The sequence below is a fragment of the Cynocephalus volans genome, chromosome 10 (assembly GCF_027409185.1).
Source record: "Cynocephalus volans isolate mCynVol1 chromosome 10, mCynVol1.pri, whole genome shotgun sequence".
Lineage (NCBI taxonomy): Eukaryota > Metazoa > Chordata > Mammalia > Dermoptera > Cynocephalidae > Cynocephalus > Cynocephalus volans.
This window is the reverse complement of record NC_084469.1, coordinates 124,599,916-124,624,536: the sequence shown is the minus strand read 5'-3', so window position 1 is coordinate 124,624,536 and position 24,621 is coordinate 124,599,916. Positions and strand designations below refer to the sequence as shown.

Sequence of the window (24,621 nt, the reverse complement as noted above, 5' to 3'; positions counted from 1 at the left end):
GTTGCTAGGTTGAAGGAACTTTAAATAGGGAGGTCAGGAGACACAAACCTCTATGAGAGGGTAGGATTTGAGCAAAGAGCAAAGACTTAAAGGCAGCAAAGGGTTTAGCCTAGGGTGTCTTAGAGAAGAGCGTTACAGGCAGGACAGATAGATGAACAAAACTCTTGAAATGGGAAAATGACTGATGTGCAGTTCATTTGAAGACCAGCAAGGAGGTCATTGTTAATGGAGGGGAGTGATGTGGGATGAAGGAAAGGAGAGAAGGCAGAGATGAGATGGAAGTCATAAGAGGGCAGATCATTTGGGACCTTTCAGGCCACGTAACAAGGACTTTGTCTTTCACCCTGTGAAAGAGAGAGTTATTGCAGACTTTTGAGCACAGGCATGATAGCTTACACATGTTGTGTAGAAAACAGAGTATTAGTGAACAAAGGAAAAAGCAGGGGGACTTATTAGGTGGCTATTGCAAGAATTCAGGCACAAATAATGTGGCTTGAACCCAAAGAGTATTCATGAAGATGGAGAAATAGCAGGATTCTTGAGAACAGGGTAGCATCAAGGACATCTTCTGGTGATTTGGTAGTGTGGATAAAGGAGTCAAGTGTGACTACTTTCAGAAAGGGTGTGAATAGAGCAGGATTTGGGGGAAGAATAGAAGTTCAGTTTTGGAAATGTTAGAGATACCAAGCAGAGAGTTGAATATACAAGGTCTAGAATTCAGGAAAGGGGTGTGGGCACATATATATGTTGGGACATTTATAACATATAGGTGTCTAAGTCCATTTCTGTTGCTTATAACATAAATACCTGAAACTGGGTGATTTTTTAAAGAAAACAACATTTATTGCTTACAGTTCAGAGTCTGGGAAGTCCAAAGTCCAGGGAACACATCTGGTGAGTGTTTTCTTTGGTGGTGGCTTTACAGTACTGCAGGGGTCTCATATGGCAGAAAATGGCAGAGTAGAGAGAGAGAGAGAGAGAGACTCTCACATGCTCTCCTTTTAAGCCCCCAGAACTATGTTTGTGACCACCATTATTAATCGATTCCCTATGGCGTGGTCCTACAATCTAATCACTTCTTCAGGGCCCCACATTTTAATTACCATAACAGGATTTCCCACCCTCTCAATACTGTCACAGTGGGGGCCATGTTTCCGATACCTGGAACTTTGGAGGACACAATTTAAGCTTCAGTGAGTTTGGCGGGGACATTCAATCCAGGACAATGGGTAATGTTTTAAATCCATTAGGCTAACAAAGAACACCAAGGAGTGAATGAAGAGAGAAAAGAAGCAGAGCAGAGGACTGAGACCTGGAGATTATCAACTTTAAAAGGTGATATGAGATAAAAGGGACAACTAGCAATGAAATTGAGAAAGAACAATCGGTGAGCTCAGAAGAAAGTTAAGAGAATGTGCTTCTGTTGGAGAAAAGTGAGCAAAGCGTATCAAGGCATAAGGAGTGATTGGAAGTATCAAATGTCACTGATAGATCAAGTGACAGGAAGATGAAACCTGGCCATTGGAGCAACAAGGAGTTCTTTGGTGACTTTGGCAAGAGCAGTTTCAGTTGGGCAGTAAGGAGTAAAAGTGTGATTGGAGTTGGCCTGAGAGAGAATGGGGTAAGAAAAATTGGGAAGACTGGTATGGATGTCTTATTTGAAGTGTATTAATACAAAGAGAAGAAAAAAAAAAAAAAAGAGTGGATCAGGAGAAGATTTTCCACTTTTTAAAATGGGAAAAAATAACAGCATGTTGATGTAACAGTACACAGATGGGAGTGATCCATGAAAAAGAAAAAAAAATAATGAAGCAGGAGAGAGAATTGCTGAAGCAGTGACGATGAGTGGGTTCAGCAAAAGTCGAAGAGGGTAACTAATGGCTCATGGAGCTGGAAAGCACCGTGGTGGCCTGCAGGCACAGCTGGATCAGGGGTCCTGACCGTGTTCTCAGAACTCGGTCTCGCTTCATCTGTCCACTGTGCTTCTCTCAATGCTGCCTTCACTCAGGCGAGCTTTCCACAATAGCTCTTACAGCTTGATGCGTATATCCCATCCTCTCTGCATTCACAGCGGAAAAGAGATCCCCTTCTCCAATAGCCCCAACAAAATCCTGGAATTGCGCCAGTGGCCTGGCTCAGGTTACTTGTTCATCCCTGCAACAAGTGCTGTGACCAGGACAGGCAATGCCGAGATTCAGGAGCAAACATGAGAAAAGATCAGCAGCAACTTGGACAGCGTCAATAGAGTCATGTTTTCTTTCGGCAAAAAGAACTACACTGGTAGAAATACAAAGCTGTTAAAAGGCTCTAAATGGACCCAGCATGCCACTTAAGAGGGCCAAACAAATATTGGTACCCTGTTCTTTCTGTTTCCTTACATTAATGTAATTTAATGTCAAGATCAAAATGATCTGGGCAAATTTAGACTCCTGGGGAAATCTAGATGACATGGCATTTGAAAAAAATGTAATTATCTTAGAGGGAAATTTTCCTATGATAATTTTAATTAAGGCAATTATTTTCTAGAAATTTAGATGTCCTGATGGTGGCTAGGGCCGTCATGCAGCTATGTTCATTAGCATTTTGTGTCCTTGAACATCTGTGTTCCTCTATTATTTAAAATCTTGAGAAAGGATTGTGACTCCCCCTTTCTGTGTAGTTCTTACCTATGTAAAGTTGACATAGCACTTGCACTGATGACCACTAGGAATGGCAGTCAAGCCATTTTTAATATGGTTAGAGGATGTAGGTGATTCTTATGTCTATTTTAAGGGTCCCACCGAGAATATTTTTGTCTCCATTTTTTCCTTTCACTTGCCTGAAATTGTAAGATGTACCTCCCTGACCAGTGCTAAATACTGGTGATATCTAATAGATGGAATATATGAGTTTTAAACATAATTCAGTCAGCTAAGTTATTTATAATTAAATCACACTGAATAAATTATTTGAATATATTCTTGGGATAAAATATGCTACTGTGAGCCAATGATAGTTATAATTACGCCAAGGGGGTGACTTGTAAAGTGACATCCTCATACAGATTAAAATAGTTTTAAAATTAAGTAATTTCTCACCTACGCTAAAATAATTTGCATAATATTGGGAAAATTTACTTAGCGACTGTAAATTCTTTCAGTTTCGTTTGAAAAGAAGAGGTGTAAAAGCATATTTCATCTCACTAGATAATTTTAATAATTAAGTTTAATACAGTGCATATGATTTATGGTGGAATGCTTAGCATATAATAGGCACTGGATAATTTTTAGTTTGCTTTTCTTTCCTTATAATTCATAGCAACATATATTATAGAAGCAAGTTTCTCATGAATCTGACATTTCAAAGTGGTAGGCAACAGATAAAAGAGATGCTGTGTTTTGTGGTCAGTCAGTCACTGATTTTTTTTCAAAGCTCAGCTTTGCTGTGATTATGACTTTTTGTTTGGAGTCAATAGCAATAATAATTGTTTTACAATTCAGAAAGTTACGACTGAACTGAAGTATATCTTCATGCTTGCTGAATGTGGGAGAAATCACTAGGAACTTAATATGCTTTTAAAATTTAATTCTCATAGCAATGCTACAACATTTAGGAGTCTTATGAATGGGAAGGATTTTTATTTTTAAATGTGCGTTTTCAGGCTGTAATATGAAGAGTTAAGAAATGTTTCCATTTGAATGGATTTATGACACTTTATTATGCCACATCTTGCAACAAGGCCAATGCAGGAGAAAGAGGATGGTAAAGTAGGAAGAAGACCGAGATATGGAGAAGAAAGTGAATTAGTGGGACAAGACTTTTGTTTTTGTCTTGTGGATTAAGTATCAGTAACCATGGAATGAGGGGTGGGTTATGAAAAGATGGTCTTTGGTTTCATAGGTATTGGTTTACTATGATGTTGAATATACTGTACTGGCATAGTAAAAGCATCTTTAAGGACAATAACACTTGACTAGCAGCTGAAAGGTTTAGTTAATAAACAAAATGAAGAATTCATTATATTTTATTTTATAGTGATTCAGAGTTTACAATTTGCTGGAGTTAGCCATTACTTTCTGCATTAACAAAGTAGACATGACAGTAATGTGTCTCCAGAAGGCTAGGTGGTTTGGTGGTGGCCATGCAGCTGGTGGAATCTAACCTCAGCTGCAATTGCATTTGTATTTCTTTCTATTTAAAAAAAATTTATTTATTTTTATTCTAACATAGTTGATTGGACATACCTGTGGGGTACAGAGTTGAATATCAGTACCTGTGAGAATATGTGATGTTCAAATCAGGAGAATTAGTATATTCAATATTATACAAGGTAATCCTTTTTCATGGCCCTTTACCAATTCCTCCCTTTACCACCACCCCCCTTCCCCTTTTTCACCTCTGGTAACCTCAGTTCTGTTCTATGCTTTTGAAAGTTCAGTGCGTTACTGTGATTGTTTTGTCTTTCTTTCTTTTCTTTCTTCATTTTTTAGCTCCCACTTATGAGTGAACCCATGCGGTATTTCTCTTTCTGTGCCTGGCTTATTTCATTTAAAATAATTTTCTCTAAGTTCATCCATGTTGCTGCAAATGGCAGAAAAAGTGGTATACTGACACAGTGGGATGCCACTCGGCCATTAAATAAATAAATAAAGCATTTGTATTTCATGCCACTATTGTACCTTTCTCCCTACCTGTCATCAGAGGCTGGCACACCAAAAGTCTGCCAAGATCAATCGATTTATCTCTATCTTATATTTTCCATATTCTTATTCAACATTTGTCTTAAAATTAGAACGAGCATTAACACTCCATCACACACTTAGACCATGTGCTTCTGCAGAGCCACACAACCTAAAACCCAGTAGGGATATTTGGATTCCCTGTGGCCAACTTATCCTGCTGAAATTACTTGGTAAAGCCCAGGAATGTCTGAATTTCCATTACTTTATCAGTGTACCTCCTTAATGAGATAGCTTAATTTGCATACCAGTAGTAACTTTTCACCGCAGGTAAGAAATTGAAATGTTCAAGGTCAATTAACTGTGACTGTTTCAAGTTGGCTAGTGCAGTTGTAACTGTGAGAGATGCTGGGAAAAGGGAGTGGTCAGGGAGGGGTCCCTCTTCCTCCTGATGAGAATTGATGATCCAATTTTAACTCACTGGAATCATGCTGATTCTTTTTTCCTTGCTGTGTTTCTCTCATGTGTTTGCTTTTTAAATACTGGTCTATAAAGGTGTGTCAAAATGCCAGAGGAATTCTATGAAATTCTAGATTAAAAGAACATATTCTCATTTTTATTTATTTTTTATTTTATTTTTTTATTTTATATTTTTAATTTTATTTTGTCGATATACATTGTGGCTGACTATTGCTCCCCATCACCAAAACCTCCCTCCCCTCTCCCTCCCCCCTCCCCCCCATCAATGTCCCCTCTGTCCGCTTGTCGTATCAACTTCAAGCAATTGCGGTTGTCACTTTTGACTTTAGACCATTAACATTAACTAGAAAGAGCAAGCAGAGAAATAATCAGCACTTTCTCAGACGTGTAAGCTGATTTAGATAAAATTCCAAAGGTAGACTTTCCAGGGTAAGATGGTGGCTGGCTGGAGATACTTCATTAACTTTTCCTAACTTTTCATTCTAAAAAAATGATAAAAAATACAGAGAGATATGCCCTTGCAGCAGTAAAAGGACCGGGGATGCTCAGTTAGCATCAGACCTTGGAAGACTTTCTTCTTTCAAGCTTTTGGTAGGCCCTGGGGTAGAATGCTAAGATTAGACAGGACAGTGGAGGAAAATATGCCCCCACTCACCACCCCCCCCATCATGTGCCTATACTTCAAAAACAGGGTCCGTTGTTAGCCAGAGCAAGGCAAGTTGATCCTCTTGGCTGGCAGCTGAATCCTGAGATTCCCCATCCCCATGAGCATGGTCTTTTCTACATCCACTGGGAACTACTCATTCTTAGTTCTGAATCATGACAATTTGAAGGGCACTCCTATATCCTGGTTAAGAGAACTGTGTCTCTTGCCTGCTCCATGAACAACGGCAAGGTGCTCAAATTCTCTGTATTTGACTCATCTACTCAATAGGTTGCTTTGAGAATTAAATAATAATGAGTTCTGCCTTTCATCTATCAGAGTGTCATTGTGCTGTGTTCCACCATCAAAAGAATCTTAAAATCTTCTAAAACAATTGTCAACACAGGTGTGTCCATTCAGGTCTCACAGTGGCATGTGTCCCACCATAATAGCAAACATTGTTGAGTATCTCTTTGAACTAGGGCCTGTAAGCAAGGTTTTATAAAATAGGTCACAGATGTCAAGAATAGTGCTTAAATAGAAACTATATATAAATTAGTGGTAATCCTTATCTAGAATTTCAGACCTTGTTATCAGAGCCTCAAGGTAGGGGGCAGAAGAACAAGGGAAAAAATGTGCTAATATTCTTCTTTGGGGTGATATGTAATAGATGTTGCATTTTAATAAATATTGAATATCAGATAAATATGGATTCAAGAATGTATAAAACCCCATTTATGAATTTTACAAGGATTATATATTACTTAAATAGTAAGCAATGTCAGTATTACTTAAAATAAATACATTGCCAAATAATTTTTCACAAAGTGCTGCAAGCCACCTTCAACCCACCGCTGGATACAACTCTTCATCTTTTACTGTGTTATTGTTCTCTGCACCTGCCTCACTGTTAATGTTGTGTTGCAAACATGCTTTTCGATGTCTATCCCTCCCTTGAGCCTGTAAACACCTTGAGGGCAGGGACTATTCTTTGACCATCTTCATTTTCTCAAGTTTAGCAATGTACTTACTGTGCTAAGTGTAAACATAATCAAAGGTAGTTTTCTGGTTCAACCAAAGTGTGAAAGTATTCCCTTACATCCAGCTCTGGGCAAAGGGATAAATGGCCAGACCAGTACCCAGTATTGCATGTGGGCACTAAACATGCTAGTTCCAAGTGCTGACATCAAATTAAGCACTTCAGGCATTTAGCAAGACCTGTAGTTCTCCCCAGTATCAGGAGGTCATGAAACCTAGAAATTAGGCTACATCCATTTACACTACATTCTTGCTTTTCTATATTTTTTTACAATTATGAGAAGTTTCATATTTTGGAAATTTGACTTAAGTTTCATAGAGGAATACAGTTTTACTGGCATTTCTACTTCATTAACATAATTTTTAACTAACTCTCCTGACTCAATGTTCTCCTGTCTCTATTTTTATGAAAGGAGCTGGTGGCTGGTCTCCACTTGTGTCGAACAAATACCAGTGGTTGCAGATTGACCTTGGAGAGAGGATGGAGATCACTGCTGTGGCCACCCAAGGGGGATATGGGAGCTCCAATTGGGTGACCAGCTACCTCCTGATGTTCAGCGATAGTGGCAGGAACTGGAAGCAATATCGTCAAGAGGACAGCATCTGGGTATGTTTCTTTAACAAAAGACATAGACTCTTAGGAAAGTAGTATAGTCGTCACTGCATCTTGTTTACCAATGTCTTAAGTAGAGATACAGAATCTTCAGAATTACTTTGAAAGCATTTTCAAAGAGAAAATATGGTAAAAATTCTTTTTTCTGATACATATCATGGTAAATCTATGAAAATACTAAAGGTAAATTTATTTTACAAAGTCCTGAGAAATACATCCACACAAATTTATATATATATATATATATGTTTCATATATAAACCTTGCTCTAGTCTCTTTAACATGTGTAAGTGTGTAAAATGCTGTGTTGTGAACAGTGGTGCAGCCCCTGCAAGAGAGAGATGGAGAAAGAGGCAGGTTGGAAGAGAGTGGGTGGTATTTGTAGTTGACTAATTGCATGTAAGTACCCAATGGAAGAAGGAAGCTAAAGGAAGTTTGCTTGATGATAAAGAAAGGACTCTTTTGTTAGTGTAGAAAAGTGTTTGTTTGGATCTTATGTGAGCCAGGGAAAACACGCTGCAGTCAAACAACTTTTTTTCCCTCCTCTGGTTGAGCTTCCGGAACCAGAGAAAATGAATAACTTAATGAAGCATCATTCTTAGCACACAGATAATTTGGGAGCCTATTTGGGCACATAATGATAATTTTCTTTGACCAGTCAATTGCCTCTTTTTTGAGACTTTCTAGAACTCTGTTATACATTATAAAGTCATTGAAGAAATGGACTATGATTTACTCACCTTTGTGTCTCTAAAGCTCTTGGTTGGCCATTCAATGCATGTTTATTGATGTAAATCGAATTGAGAAGAAGTAGCCTTACTCTTTTTCAAGAGAGAACAACAACGGAGCTGAAAGAAGTTGCCTATTAGCATTTTTAAGAAAAGCTGCTTTAAAATCCAAAGAAAGTTGAAGCAGTATATAAGAGTTAGAAAAAAACAAAAACAAAAACAAAAATAAACACACCTGGATATTATGGTTGAGTTAATTCCATGAAAACCATTCAAACTAGGGATAAAATAAACAGTAATTATGAACCAATAACAATGGCAGCTTAATGAGGTATTTATTTTAACTAGGTGTTTGGGTTATCTTTTACTCTTTCTGAATTAAGCATGGGATTTTAAACTAAATAGGTAGTGACTAATGCCTGCTAATACTTAGCTGTGTTAATTAAAATGTGGTATGGATTCCGTGTCCCCCCACATCTCCAAGCTCACTGAAGCTTAATTCCCACTGTAACTATTGAAGGTGGGAAATCCTATTATGATAATTCAAAGATGGGACCTTGAAGAAGTGACTAGATTGTGAGGACTGTGCCCTAGTAAATGGATTAATACATTGATGGCTTAATGGTGGTCATAGATGTGGCTCTGATGGATTTAAAAGGAGAAGAGGTGAGGAGCCCTTACTGTCTGCTCAAGCCGTCCACCATCTGGCAGTGTGATACTCTGCATAGCTGAAGTCACCACCAAAGGTGGCCCTCAGCAGATGTGTTCCCCGAACTTTGGACTTCCTAGCTTCTGAAACTGTAAGCAATAAATATTGTTTCTTTACAAATTACCCAGTTTCAGGTATTTCTGTTATAAGCAACAGAAATGGCCTAATACAAAATGTACGCTTTTGACTTTTTAAAAAATGATAGAACAGTCATGAAAATTTTCATTTTTCTGTTAATCAGGCTTAGGGAAACCCAAATCTAGGCATTTCTATTTGCCTTTTTTCGCTTATTCCTATGAAAGATGAGGGGGAGGTGGTGTCATGAATGATATCCTTATAAATCCAAAACAATAAAAGTAAAGACTTGGCATGGATCCCAATCCTGTTAAGGTAACATCGTTTTGTAGACTGTTGTAATTTATCGGTTTATTCGCTGGCATCTTTTCTTGAGTGTGAATTCCCTGTAAATAAAGATTGTACCTTCCAACCTTTCATCTCAGCATCCCCAAAGTGTACCAGTGTTTGGCATATTGCAGGAAAATACTAAATGTTTGTTGAATGAATGAATAAATGAATTAATGAATAAGATGCACTTTCTTGTAGGATACTTTTCTGATCATGCTAACTAAAAATGACTCCTTCCTGCACTTATTAGCTCTCCCTTTTAGAGTACTGATGTTGTACCAGTTTAATGCACTTAGAATTAGGGTGGCATATTTTTCTCTCCCCCATAAGTTCTGGACTTTTTATGGGGGAGATTTTTATCTTTCTCATTTTAGCATTTTTACCATCCAGTATGCAGTGTGGCACATGAGTTTTGTTAAGTGAATTAGTGAAAGAACCAATAAATAAATGAATAGATTTGAATATATTAATATACTAATCTGTGCCTGTCTTTGTACAAATTTCTGGGAGGAATTAAAAGAGTTCATGTTAATGTCATTGAAGAAATAAGGCACATCAGAAACCAAAGAATGATAGCATGCAAATATTAGATGCAGACTCCCAAAGATTTGGAAATGGGCAGAATATGAAGATTATGGCAAGATTAAGAAAGCTATTTCATGAAGCTGGAAAAGTGTGAACAAAAGCATGGGCATCGGTGATATCCAGAGATATGTTTTCCTGTGTAATAACCACTGACACTTCTGGTCAGACGGGGCTGTCAAGTTTGGGAAGGACTGGGCAATAATTTTGGATATGGTTAAAAAAAGTGGATGGATGACTTTGAATGTCAGGATCGAAATTAAGACCGTGCAACAGGTACCATGACCACACATAACATAGGTAAGGTTATGGTATAGGTAAAACAGCCCCAAATCCCCAAATCTCTTTGTGTGTGTGTGTGTGTGTGTCCTGTTCATCCTGAGGAGGCTGCAAAGTTCTATTCTCCGTAGTCACTCTAGTCCCACTCTGGAGAAGCTTCCTCTCTGTGAATCTATAATTGCCCAAACAGGAAAAATAAAACATGGTCAATTGTGCCCAGGCTCTTGATTTTTCCATCTGGAAGAATACAGATCACTTCAATTTGCACTTTTATTTTTTTGGCCAAAGAACAATTTTTAATTGGCGTACATAGTAAGGAATTTAACCCTTTGTCACATTTTACATATACCCCTTTTCTTTTTCTTTTTTTTTTTTTTGGTATTTTTTGCACAGTTTTTCTAGATATGAGATTTATACAAGTTATACAAGACATGACAATTTCCTTTAAGAGCATCTTCTCCAAATAATGCAAATGAATCTATGAGAGTTAGAAAGCACGTAAGGCATTATACACATACGTGATAGAAAGAGAAAGAAAAGACAAGTGTTATCCATTTAGAAACAAACACAATAAAAACAATCAACATGGACTAAAATGCAGCAGTGAGGATTCTTTATTCTTCCCTCATTTAATCTCACACCAAGCACCAGGGAAAACAATGAGTTTTAGATACCCCCCAAAATTAATAAAATGCTCTGCTGCTTATTACAAATAATCTTTAAGTAGAAAGACAAAATCTTTTATTTGTTATCTATACAGGTCATTTAATAGAAATGTAAACTTGATAGGTATATGATACTTAAAAATGTTACACATTAAAACATTTTTTCTGGATAAAATTTGTAGTTCAATGTTCATAAAATATAATTTATACAAAGTACTCTGCTGGATGGAAAATAAATATTTTATGAAAATTTAGAAAATGCAAGCCACTAAAATTGCTCCTCTCAGATTTATGACAAAATAAAATCCTTCAACATCTATGATGAAAAAGACTTTTCAGCCAGTTTATTGTAAGCTACTGAAAAAGTAAATGAAAGGTATAATTTTCACTCATTTAAGTACAATTGCTGGAATATCATGAAGCCAATGTCTTGGGAATTATTTTAAGTAGATCAACATGTGCAGAAACTTTACAGCCACATTCTCCAAAATCTCTGTGATAAATTATTTTATACTATGAACTACAAGGGCAAGAAATGGGATGGTATCAATCTTATAAATTATTTAAGTAAATATGATTGTTAAACACATGGATAGTTCATTTTTTTAAAAAAAATGGACGTCAGTTGTATCTGATTTTTCAAACAAAAACCTTTATTGTATTTCTAAAATTGGCATATCCTTGTTTTTGTTTTTTAACTAGAAGTGTCTAATGTCATAGTTCTGGGTTTGGCTGGTCAAAGACACAGAGACCCTGTGACACAGTATAGTCCATTAGATAGAAGTACCACCTGTCACAAAATATTCAGGCCACCATTATCACTGTGAATGATTGAGTTGTCAACTCTATAAGCCAAACAGGGTAAAACACTACCTGCAAAGATTTTAACATGCATTAGTTTCAAGTCAAATAAATAAGTGCCTGGAAGAGCTTAATAGAAAACCTGGGAAGGCAGAACTACAAGGGAGGGATGCTGCAGGCTGGGTGGATGCCCTTCCTTGTGAGTGGCATTTCCCTAGACTTTTCCCTACCTTTAGCCCTTATTCTAGTGACCTAAGCCTACGAAAAGCGTTTATGGTGATATAAAGTACAACAGTACTAATGCCACAGATGTCAACATGTCAAATTGTCAAGCTTAATGCATGACAGTACTTGCCTCCGTGCTTGGCAAATGCTCTGAGAGTGCCTCAAGCTGCTTCAGCCTTTCAAGATACTAATCCCCCAAAGACATTTTTAATTAAAGTTTACATTATTCGTCAGTATCTTCAGGAAACTTCCTGTCTATACTACTATTTACCTATGAGTTCGCCACCTTTTGAAAATGATTACCTTGCAGTGCATAGCTAAAAAGTGACTGCATTTCTGTTGTATTATGGTAAGAACATTTAACATGAAATCTATCCTCAACAATTTTTTAAGTGTAAAATGTATTGTTAATTATAGGCACAATGTTGTACAGCAGATCTCCATGACATAATCATTTTGCATAACTGGAATGCCATACCTGTTGAATGGCAGCTCACCATTGCACTCTCCCCCCAGCTCCTCACAACCACCATTCTACTCTCTGCTTCTATGTGGTTGACTATTTTAGATACCTCTTCTATGTGGAATCATGCAGTATTTGTCCTTTTGTGACATGTTGTCCCATATGTCAGAATTCCCATTTTTCTAGAGACTGAATAACATTCATTGTACATATATACCACATTTTCTTTATCCATTCATCTGTCTGTGAACATTTAGGTTGCATTTACATCTTGGCTTTTGTGAATAGTGCTGCAGTGAATACAGAAGTGCAACTATCTCTTGGAGATCCTGATTTCAATTTATTTGGGTAAATTGCTGGATCACATGGTATTTCTATTTCTAATTTTTTTGAGGACCTTTCATTCTGCATACTGTTTGACATAGTGGCTGCATTATTTTACACTCCTACCGACTGTGTACAAAGGTTTTGATTTCTCCACATTTTCTCCAACACTTGTTATCTTTGGTTTTTTGCTTTTTTTGTAAACGACACCCTAACAGGTGTGAGGTGATATCTCATTGTAGTTTTGATTTGCATTTCCCTGATGTTTGGTGACGTTGAGCATCTTTTCATTTACCTGTTGGCCACTTGTATGTCTTCTTCAGAGAAATGTCTGTCCAAGTCTTTTGCCCATTTTTACATTGTGTTTTTCTTGTGTGTGTGCTATGGAGTTGAAAGAGTTCTTTATATATTTTTATTATGTTATTATTATATATTTAGTTTATATGCACTAACAATAAACTGAGAAGGATATTGTAAAAAATCCAATTTACAGTAGCATCAAAAGAATAAAATTCTTAAGTTTACTTAGGAGAAAACTTATCCAAGGGAGCAAAAGAGCTGTACAGTGAAAACTACAAGACACTGCTGAAAGAAATTAAAGACCGAAATAAATGGCAGGTATCCCAATGGCATTCTTTAAATCAATAGAAAAAATATCCAGAAATTTATATGGAACCACAAAGGACCCCAAATAGTCAAAACAATCTTGAGAAACAGGAACAAAGCTGGAGGCATCCACATCCTGATTTCAAAATATGTTATAAAGCTGCAGTAATTAAAATGGTATGGTATGGCATAAAGATGGACATATAGACTAATGGAACAGAACAGAGCCCAGAAATAAACTCATACATGTATAGTCAACTGATCTTCCACAAGGGTGTCAAGAATTCACAGTGGGAAAAGGATTGTCTCTTCATCAAATGATGCTAGGATCCTCAGGTTTGTTTTACCTTTCTGAAAGTTTAGCATATTGTTTTGGTCTTTTCTTTCCTTCCTTCCTTCCTTCCTTCCTTCCTTCCTTCCTTCCTTCCTTCCTTCCTTCCTTCCTTCCTTCCTTCCTTCCTTCCCTCCCTCCCTCCCTCCCTCCCTCCCTCCCTCCCTCCCTCCCTCCCTCTCAGTTATAAGTGAGAACATGCAGTATTTCTCTTTCCTTATAATAAATAATAACAAAAAACCCCCAGAAAAAACAAATGATGCTGGGAAAACTGAATATCCACATGCAAAACAATGAAATTGGACGTTTATGTTACACCACATACAAAAATCAACTCAAAACGAATTAAAGACTTAAATGTAAGACCTGAAACTGTAAAATGCCAGAAGAAAACATATAAGGAAAGCTTTGTAACTGAATGATTTTTTGGACATGACACCAAAAGCACAGGCACAAAATAAAAAAATAGACAAGAGGGACTACATCAAAGTAAAAACCTCCTGTACAGCCCAGGAGATAATTAATGGAGTAAAAATGCATTCCACAGAACAGAAGAAAATACTTGGAAACCATGTATCTGATAAGAAGTTATATTAAAAAACATTTGGGTTTTTATTATTGCATCAATCACGAATTAGAACAATCTGCAAGGCACCTTCTCTATCAAATAATGTGGTCTATTTTACCTTTTTGTATCTGTGCCTATTCTGCAGCATGTTATGTCAGTCTCTTCTCATAAACTTCTATGAGACACACATATATTGGAACTTTATATCAATAGATAACGTACAAAAATATGTATGTATATAAACTTCTATGAGCTGTAGATACACACGTACAGGAATGTAAGATAAATGGTGATATTGCATCACATTCTTCAGATTGATCTGTCTGTAAGCCAGAAAAATAAAAAATTATTTGACAAGAGTGATTAGAGCTAGCAGGAGATTTGATTTGGTGCCCCTTCAGAGTGCAAACCCCCTTCAAGATTATTGTCAAATCATCAATCAGAGGAAAACATGTTTTGAAAACACTTTACAACTTGTATCTCGTGTTTTACCATGTGACAGTTCAATGACAACAACATCGCCAGCTTTTCTCCGTTCCCTCTTATCATTGCTGTGATACAGTGCATTCGATGTCTGCTTCTGGCTTTTTCCATTCCCCAGTCCCAGGAGTTTTCCTTTCTTGGAAGTAATTCTGTCCTTTTGAAATGTTTCTTCATTATTCCTTAAGACCTAGGCAAAATGAAGGCTTGCTTTCATGATTTTTCAGCTTTAATTTTCAAACTTATCAAGTATATTTAAATTAAAGAATAGAAAAATATATAAAGCTAGAAAGAAGAAGCTAATACAATTATATTTCATAAAAATATAAGAGAACCATCTGATTAACTATTTTTCAAAAAGGTGGTTTCGTAGTGTGTCTAACAATGAAGTTAATTTTTAAAAACTGAAATTTATCTTCCTGTATATAAATAACTAGGCAGACACTATAAAAGGAATACATACTCCATCTGTAATAGAACCAAAAAAAATTAATAAATATCAAAGGAAAAAACCATGGAAAATGTATGAGATATGAAAAAGAAATATTAAGAATATTATAAAGGACATAAAGAAGACTTGATTAAGTACAAGGATATACTGCTTTTGAATAGAAAACAATGTTATAAAGCTACTCATTGTACCTAAAATAACCTATAAAAATGAGATCATTCTAAATTTCATACAGAAAAAATATATATGAGAAAATAGATGTTAATTAGGAAAAAGAATAGTGGTAAGGTGAATCTACATGTTGGGAAAATTTTATTAATATGTATTAATTAAAAAATGTTGATACTGGCCCATTAAAACATAGTGGAAGAATAAATAGAACATCCATTGCGAAGTCCAAATGTATTTAGGGATTAGTGTACAGTACACATAGCATTGCAAATATATGAAGAAGAGTGAATTAGTCAATATTAAATTACAGTCTTCTAGAAAAATAAATAACGTTTTTATATCAACATAAATTACAGAATAATTAAATATTTAAAAACAATACACATAGAAAAAAAGTATTAAAAGAAAATTTAGGACACCATGACCATAGAAAATTGGAAAGTGCCTGTCTTTTTAAGCAGGAGAACCAAACGCAGATGCCATAGAGGAAATGAAAAATTACAAGATATTTCAAAAGCTGCATGAAAAAAATAACATAAACAAGATTAAAAGAAAGAGTATAAATAGGGAAATGTTTTTAGCCTATATAATAGCAGTGCCCACCATGATTCACCAGCAGTGGTGATCTTGGATTAAGATTGATATTCAGACTGACTATGATGGAATAAGCTTCATTCGGCTGCAAATTTGCTTAGATTTAAAAAAGAGTCAAGGGCAGGCAACAGCTCAGCATGCACAGCAACAGCATAATGGATGCTCAGATATGCTGAACAGCTTCTAAGTATCCCAGTAACTTCAGATGGGATAAACGTGGTCACAACCAAAGGGCTGAGTGGGTGTGACCACCACAGATCAAGAGAGCCATCAGCTCCAGGGGCCCTTCAGCTCTTATACCTCGATAGTGATGTCATTGCTCAGGGACATATGCCAACTCTGTTTTCCAGTGTAGCTGCATCTCATGAATCCCAGCTTGCTTACTGTTTGCATGTTATGTCTGTGGTTCCTAAATTTTACTGCACATTCAAATTTTGATGCCCAGGGAGATTGTCTAGAGGTGGCAGCCAAGTATTGGGATTTTTAAAATATTCCTAAGTGATTCCAATTTTCTGCAAAGTATAGGAAACATTGGGTTACTCAATAAACATGAAAACCAGGTACAGATTCTTAGTTCAGTACAAAACATACCAGCAGGATGTCCATTCATCTTAGATCCAGTACACTCCTGTACATTCGTTGAGTTAATGTTGCAAGGATTTGGCTAAAGATCAAGTATAGTTTAAAAAGAAAAAAAGCTATACACCAGATATTTACTGTGTCCTTCCAATGACAAAGACTCGGTTTCCTTAATATCAAGAGCTATGGTGTTCAATATAGTAGCCAGTAGACGTAGTGTTGTTTAACGTAAAATTAAATTAATTGAAATGAAATAAAATTAGAAATAAAGGTTCTGAGTTTACTGTAGTCACAGTTGAAGTGCTCAATAGCAGTGTTTTTTTTATTTTTATTTTATTTATTTTTTATTATTTATTTATTTATTTTTATTATTATTTTTTAAAATTTTATTTTGTCGATATACATTGTGGCTGATTATTGCTCCCCATCACAAAAACCTCCCTCCCTCCTCCCTCCCCCCCCAACAATGTCCTTTCTGTTTGCTTGTATCAACTTCAAGTAATTATGGTTGTTATAGCTTCTTCCCCACCTCCCCCGGTTTTTGTGTGTGTGTGTGTGTGAATTTATATATTAATTTTTAGCTCCCACCAATAAGTGAGAACATGTGGTATTTCTCTTTCTGTGCCTGACTCGTTTCACTTAATATAATTCTCTCAAGGTCCATCCATGTTGTTGCAAATGGCAGTATTTCATTCGTTTTTATAGCTGAGTAGTATTCCATTGTGTAGATGTACCACATTTTCCGTATCCGCTCATCCGATGATGGACATTTGGGCTGGTTCCAACTCTTGGCTATTGTAAAGAGTGCTGCGATGAACATTGGGGAACAGGTATACCTTCGACTTGATGATTTCCATTCCTCTGGGTATATTCCCAACAGTGGGATGGCTGGGTCGTATGGTAGATCTATCTGCAATTGTTTGAGGAACCTCCATACCGTTTTCCATAGAGGCTGCACCATTTTGCAGTCCCACCAACAATGTATGAGAGTTCCTTTTTCTCTGCAACCTCGCCAGCATTTATCGTTCAGAGTCTTTTGGACTTTAGCCATCCTAACTGGGGTGAGATGGTATCTCAGTGTGGTTTTAATTTGCATTTCCCGGATGCTGAGTGAGGTTGACCATTTTTTCATATGTCTGTTGGCCATTTGTATGTCTTCCTTAGAGAAATGCCTACTTAGCTCTTTTGCCCATTTTTTAATTGGGTTGCTTGTTTTTTTCTTGTAAAGTTGTTTGAGTTCCTTATATATTCTGGATATTAATCCTTTGTCAGATGTATATTTTGCAAATATTTTCTCCCACTCTGTTGGTTGTCTTTTAACTCTGTTAATTGTTTCTTTTGCTGTGCAGAAGCTTTTTAGTTTGATATAATCCCATTTGTTTATTTTTCCTTTGGTTGCCCATGCTTTTGGGGTCGTATTCATGAAGTCTGTGTCCAGTCCTATTTCCTGAAGTGTTTCTCCTATGTTTTCTTTAAGAAGTTTTATTGTTTCAGGGTGTATATTTAAATCCTTAATCCATTTTGAGTTGATTTTATTATATGGTGAGAGGTATGGATCTAGTTTCATTCCCCTGCATATGGATATCCAGTTATCCCAGCACCATTTGCTGAAGAGGCAGTCCCTTCCCCAGTGAATAGGCTTGGTGCCTTTGTCAAAGATCAGATGGCAGTAAGTGTGTGGGTTGATTTCTGGATTCTCTATTCTATTCCATTGGTCAGTGTGTCTGTTTTTATGCCAGTACCATACTGTTTTGGTTATTATAGCTTTGTAGTATAGCTTAAAGTCAGGTAGTGTTATACCTCCAGATTTTTTTTTTTTGCTGAGCATTGCTTTGGCTATGCGTGGTCTTTTATTATTCCATATGAATGTCTGGATAGTTTTTTCCATTTCTGAGAAAAATGTCTTTGGAATTTTGATGGGGATTGCATTGAATTTGTATATCACTTTGGGTAGTATGGACATTTTCACTATGTTGATTCTTCCAATCCAAGAGCATGGGATATTTTTCCATCTTCTTGTACCCTCTCTAATTTCTCTCAGCAGTGGTTTGTAGTTCTCATTATAGAGATTTTTCACCTCCTTGGTTAACTCAATTCCTAAGTATTTTATTTTTTTGGTGGCTATTGTAAATGGGCAGGCTTTCTTGATTTCTCATTCTGCATGTTCACTATTGGAGAAAAGAAATGCTACTGATTTTTGTGTGTTGATTTTGTATCCTGCTACTGTGCTGAAATCATTTATCAATTCCAGCAGTTTTTTTGTAGAGGTTTTAGGCTGTTCGATATATAGGATCATGTCATCTGCAAACAGGGACAGTTTGACTTCATCTTTTCCAATCTGGATGCCCTTTATTTCCTTCTCTTCTCTGATTGCTCTAGCTAGTACCTCCAACACTATGTTGAATAGGAGTGGTGAGAGTGGGCATCCTTGTCTGGTTCCTGTTCTTAAAGGAAAAGCTTTCAGCTTTTCCCCATTCAGGATGATATTGGCAGTGGGTTTGTCATATATGGCTTTAATTATGTTGAGATACTTTCCCTCTATACCTAACTTATAGAGGGTCTTTGTCATGAATGAGTGCTGAACTTTATCAAATGCTTTTTCAGCATCTATAGAGATGATCATATGGTCCTTGTGTTTGAGTTTATTAATATGGTGTATCAATTTGCGTATGTTGAACCAACCTTGCATCCCTGGGATGAATCCCACTTGATCGTGGTGAATAATTTTACGTATGTGTTGCTGTATTCTGTTTGCTAGTATTTTAGTGAGGATTTTTGCATCTATATTCATCAAGGATATCGGCCTGTAGTTTTCTTTTTTGGTTATATCTTTACCTGGTTTGGTATCAGGATGATGTTTGCTTCATAGAATGAGTTTGGAAGATTTGCGTCTGTTTCAATCTTTGGGAATAGTTTGTAAAGAATCGGTGTCAATTCCTCTTTGAATGTTTGGTAAAATTCTGCTGTGAATCCATCTGGTCCTGGGCTTTTCTTTTGGGAGCCTTCTGATAACAGCTTCAATCTCCTTTATTGTTATTGGTCTGTTCAAATTTTCTACGTCTTCATGGTTCAGTTTTGGGAGCTTGTGTGTGTCCAGAAATTTATTCATTTCCTCCAGATTTTCAAATTTGTTGGCGTATAGTTGTTTATAGTAGTCTCGAATGATTCCTTGTATTTCAGATGAATCAGTTGTGATATCGCCTTTTTTATTTCTAATTTTTGTTATTTGAGTCTTCTCTCTTCTTTTTTTTGTTAGCCATGCTAATGGTTTGTCAATTTTATTTATGGTTTGTGTTTTTTATTTCACTGAATAACTTCTTCAGTTCAGCAAGTTCTGCTACATTTTTTATAAGGACATTGATTTCCTTGTACATTTCCTCTTTCAGATCCTGTATACTTTTCCTCATTTCATCATGATGTCTAGCTGAGTTTTCTTGTATCTCATTCAGTTTCCCTAGAATTATCACTCGAAATTCCTTGTCAGTCATTTCAAGGGCTTCTTGTTCTATAGGATCTAGAGTTTGAGATTTATTAACTTTTGGTGGTGTACTTTCTTGATTTTTTGTATTTCTGGTATCTTTTTTTTGATGTTTATTCATTGTGGCAGGGGGTTTCACAGTCCACTGGTTTGAGACTATTGACTAACTAAGATGTTGCTGTGGTTGCCAATTTCGTATGGCTACCTCCGTGACTGCTCAGTTGGCCTCTAGTGCCTTGTGTTATGGTTGCCTTGGGTCTTGGGCCTCTCCGGGGAGCTGCCTTTCTGGTCAGCTTGGACTCTGCTGGGCTGCTGGATCACATACCACAGGGTGTGTGATCTCTGTTGAGCTTTCACTTCCCTTGCAGGACTTCTCTCTGTTCTGTGTGCTCTGGCCCAGGCTGTTGGATCATGCAGTGGCTACCCCACAGGGTGTGTGGTTTCTGTCGAGTCTCCGCCTCCCTGGCAGCACGTCTCCCCACTCTGTGTGCACTGGGCTGGGCTGGGACGTGTCTTCTGCAACCCTCGTCTATCAGCTGGGCCTTCAAGACCCTGCTTGGCACCGCCTCGCCCAGGAAATCTTCCAGGTTTCTGCTAGGCACAGACGACCGGTCGCTCTGGGTGCCTTTGTAGCACTGTAGATCTTTCTCGGGACTTGTTCACCTTTGTATCCCCCCGGCATGGACCGAGTCTAGCGCCCGCCTGCAATCAGCTCTCCAGCAGGTTCAAGCGGACTTGGGAACTCTCCTACCACACTATTGCCAACAAGAGATTGGTTAGGCATTTTTCCGAACTGGTGGCCACAGAGATGGTATCTGCCTCCCAGTAACAGGAAGTTTACCGGGCGCCGGAGTCCAGGGTGTGGTGGAGTGACAGTCGGCCCCGCCCATACTTCCTTGCCCTCCCAACACTGGCCAGGGACGCCCCACGCCACCAGCCCCGCCAGAGGACCGCGGAGGGAGTGGGAGGGCAGGCCAGCCCACAGGCCCCGGGAAGCCCCATACTGGGACAAGCAAGTGGGAAGGCTCAGTGAGGAGCCGAGCCGGGTGGAGCTGCTACCACCTGGGAAAATGGAGGCAGCCCTGGGGTGGTGAGTGGCCTGGTGATGCAGGCAGAAGCTGGGTGGGCGTCAGCCCCCCGAGCAGGGCTGGGCCAGGGGTCACTCACAGGGCTGTGTCAGGTCGGGCGCTCTTTCTCTGCCTCTGGTTTGTCGCCTTCCCCATTCTTGGCCGCCGCCGCCTCAGGTTGCTTGCTCTGTCTCGCGGCGTGGCTTGGGCGTTTCCCAGGAATCTTCTTTTATGCCAGCCTGAAACCTGGAATCCTGAATAGGGCAGCTGGCCGCCTTCAGTGCGGCCCCAGCCTCCGGGATCCTGGCTGCATCCACAGCAGCCCTGGCGCCGTGTTCCCTGTTTAGAGACTCACTTTTGCAGCTAAGAAACAGTTCTTTTCCTGCTCCACACTTCAAAGCTGTTGCCTGTAAATGAGGCAGCCTCTCCTGCCGAGGGCAAAGTGGTGGTCAGCCCCCACGACCGGCCAGCAGCAGTGGTCCTCCCTTAAGAGATGGCAAGAGGAAGGTCCACAAGGTTCCCGGCTGTCTGAGGCCCAGTGGCCGTCTTTTCCACCTCAGCTACTCCGCGCCAACTGCTGCAGCCACCGCCATCTTGAAAATCCTGAAAAGAATGCTTAGGAAGAGAATCAAGGGACTGTCGTCGGTGACTACTACTGGAAGGCAGGTAGTCGGTTTCCAAAGTTTTACAGAAAGGAATGACTCAGGCTAGACAGCATCAAGAGCTCCCAGAGTGACGTTTCCCAGCCCCGCATCCTGCGAGCACGGCGTGGCGGTCAGCCTTGGCCCAATAGCAGTGTTATACCAGTGGTTACTGTATTAGAAAAGTTAAAGACATGTCCATCATCATAGAAAATTCTATTATACAGTAGAGGTGCAAAAAATTCTAAAAAGTTCATAATAAAAAAATAGAGCCTTAATTTTCTCAAAAAAATGAGGCAAAATTTTAACAGGCAGTACATAGAGGGGAAAATACATAAATATGTAAAAGTGTCTTCAAGCTCATTCAAATGAGATAACACTTCCTAAAAGATTAAAATGAATGAGAATGTTAGAAACTACAGTATTATTTCAGGCATTATTTTTCAAATTGTGCTATGTAACAAAATAATATGTGCTTTAATTTTAATAGTTTCACATTTAATGTGGTGTAAACAACTGCGTCAAACCTGTGGTGTTATGGAAACTACTGTTTAAGACAAGATAGTCAGGGTTTTCCAGAGACACAGAACCAGTAATATACATTTCTGTATAATGGGAATTAGCTCATGCAATTGTGGAGACTGAGAGGTCCCACCATGTGACATTTGCAAGTTGGATAAACAGGAAAGCCAATGGCTTAATTCAGCCCAAGTCTGAAGACCCAAGAATCAGGCACTCAGATGTCTTAAGACAGGAGAAGATGGATGCCTCAGCTCAAGAAGAAAGAGAGAATTAGTCCTTCTTCTGCCCTTTTGTTCTATTCTAGCCTTCAATGAATTATATGTTGCCCACCCACAACACAATGGTAAGGTTAGGTCTTCTTTATCCAGTCTACCTATTCAAATGCTGATCTCTTCTGGAAACACCCTCACAGTCACACCCAGAAATAACATTTTACCAGCCATCTGGGCATCCCTTAGTCCAGTCAAGCTGACATGTAAAATAAACCATTATATAGACAATGGATGTCTCCTATGTGTTAAATGTCAATATATGGTAATATTTATGGATCGTATAAAGCTTATGGTAGTTATCAATATGAAGCATTGTATATTATTTTAAAATAATTATTTTAGAAGCAGTATAAACATTTATTTATATTTATATAATGGCTGTGTGGCACTCCTAAATGCAGCATGTCATCTAATCTTTACCATATTATGACAGAGTAGAAAAAATCTTCTTAGTTCTGATCTTAAATTGTCCTCTGAGTCAGTGCTCAGTCAGAAAAATAGAAATTACCCCAATCATCTGAAACTGGAAAGTCATTATGGGAAACTGGTGACAGGTGGTGGAAAAGCTGAGCAGCCAAATGCTAGATGGTGAAGTAACTCAGAACTTAGCAGCAGTGAGAAGATGCTACAGCTCCTAGGCAGGGATAATGAGAAGACGGTGTTTCCAGAGCTCAGAGGTTGGCACTGTCCAGTCAGAGCTAGAAACATAGCAAGAGCTGCCCAATAGAAGTAGGGACATCCATTGGGAGCTGGAGTGGTGTAAAAGACTTGGCCACTACCAAGAAGCTGCTTGAGGCAGAGCAAGAGCTGGGAGAAATACCCTGGTTCCTCCCTTCGTTTTGCCTGTAGATCTCTTTCAAGTATCCAGCTGGAAGCTCCCTAACACAGGGGACTGGGATACTCACTCAGTCCACACCACTTAGCCCTCCCATGCTACAGATCGGTGCAGGGAAAGGGTGATACATAGTTCTAAGTGAATCATGAAATGAGTAGGACAGTCCTAGGAAGGTATGCTACTAAGGACAAATTGCCTCTATCACCTTCATTTTCTTTGCTTATAGAATGAGGGTGCAGGTAGAATCCAGGCACTCCGTGATCTCTCGTTCCCTTTCAATTTTAAAATTGCATGCTCCCCCATCAACCCATAAAGAAGGTAGATCAATGTTTTGATACTGAGGGAATTGATATTTAAGTTTATAAAGTTTTACATGTAGCTGTCTTTCCTCCTGCTATTCATGAGTATGCAAAGCTTGCAAGAACAGTCTTTCAATGTACTGAAAGAAGAGAATTCATGAAGAAGATTGAGCCATTGGTTTAAGATCATTTTATTTACACGTAATCTTCTCTAAGTAGAATGATTTTTTTCCTTAATAAATTATGGATTTATTCCTTAACTTAATCCTTGATAGTTATCAAAATATGTTTTGTAGTTCAAAGTGTAGATTTACTTTCTACGTGGGAAAAACGGCATTGCTCTGTTCCTCATCAAATATTTTGCAGATAAGCGCCAAAGCTCACTGCAGAGGACCCAGAGGAAGGGTATATAGGAGGATTAATACACATCTGTTGTCACTTCTGGAACGGGATTGCTACATATGCTTGGTGTACAAAGAACAGCACATTACTAGATTTTTTTTGAAATGTTTTGCTTGGCTGTCAAACCCAATGGCTCTGTCCACTTCTAAACCTAGTATATTTCATTGGTAGTTTCCTTGTGTACCACACCTCCAAAGTCAGATATGCAATTGTTGCTCCTAGGACATTTACCAGTTACTTGTACTTCCATACTTCTCTACTTGGTCATAGTCTTGATTTATCTAAGGCAAGGCATGCTTGTTAAACATGACTTGACTCATCTCTTCCAACTCAGGGCCTTCCAAACACAAACAAACCACTTATTTGTCAAGTCCCTTCTGCCCTATCACTTTTCCAATATTCACTAAACCATCTCTATAGTCTTAGTTCCAATGACATCTGTGATAGTGCTGTTTCTAGGGAGTCTCTCTGAATTACGTTGAAAGGTTTATATAGCCTCAATCAACTAAATTTTAAACTCATTCATGTATTTTTCATTCTATTTCACTCCACTTATATGTTGGCTTTTGTTTCAAATTATACCCTTGACGTAAATAAATACCCTAATGCTGCTATCTAAAATGCTTACAATGTATATACTGTTTTTATTTAAAAGTATGCCCATTTCTTCATTAAGACTATGAATTTCTTGGAGATAGAAACTTCATGCTTG

The 24,621-nt window shown here is 38.1% G+C and overlaps 1 protein-coding gene across 6 annotated transcripts in view; it reads left to right on the top strand.

The window, feature by feature from the left end:
- CNTNAP4 (contactin associated protein family member 4) overlaps window positions 1–24,621 on the top strand; it is a 257,433-nt gene that overhangs the window by 62,194 nt on the left and 170,618 nt on the right. For 5 of the 6 annotated variants that reach the window (XM_063110396.1, XM_063110398.1, XM_063110399.1 and 2 more), the window contains exon 3: window positions 7,233–7,426. In XM_063110396.1, coding sequence (XP_062966466.1) covers window positions 7,233–7,426 — 194 coding nt within the window. The remainder of the gene's footprint in view (window positions 1–7,232; window positions 7,427–24,621) is intronic. The other variant, XM_063110395.1, reaches the window with a different exon arrangement.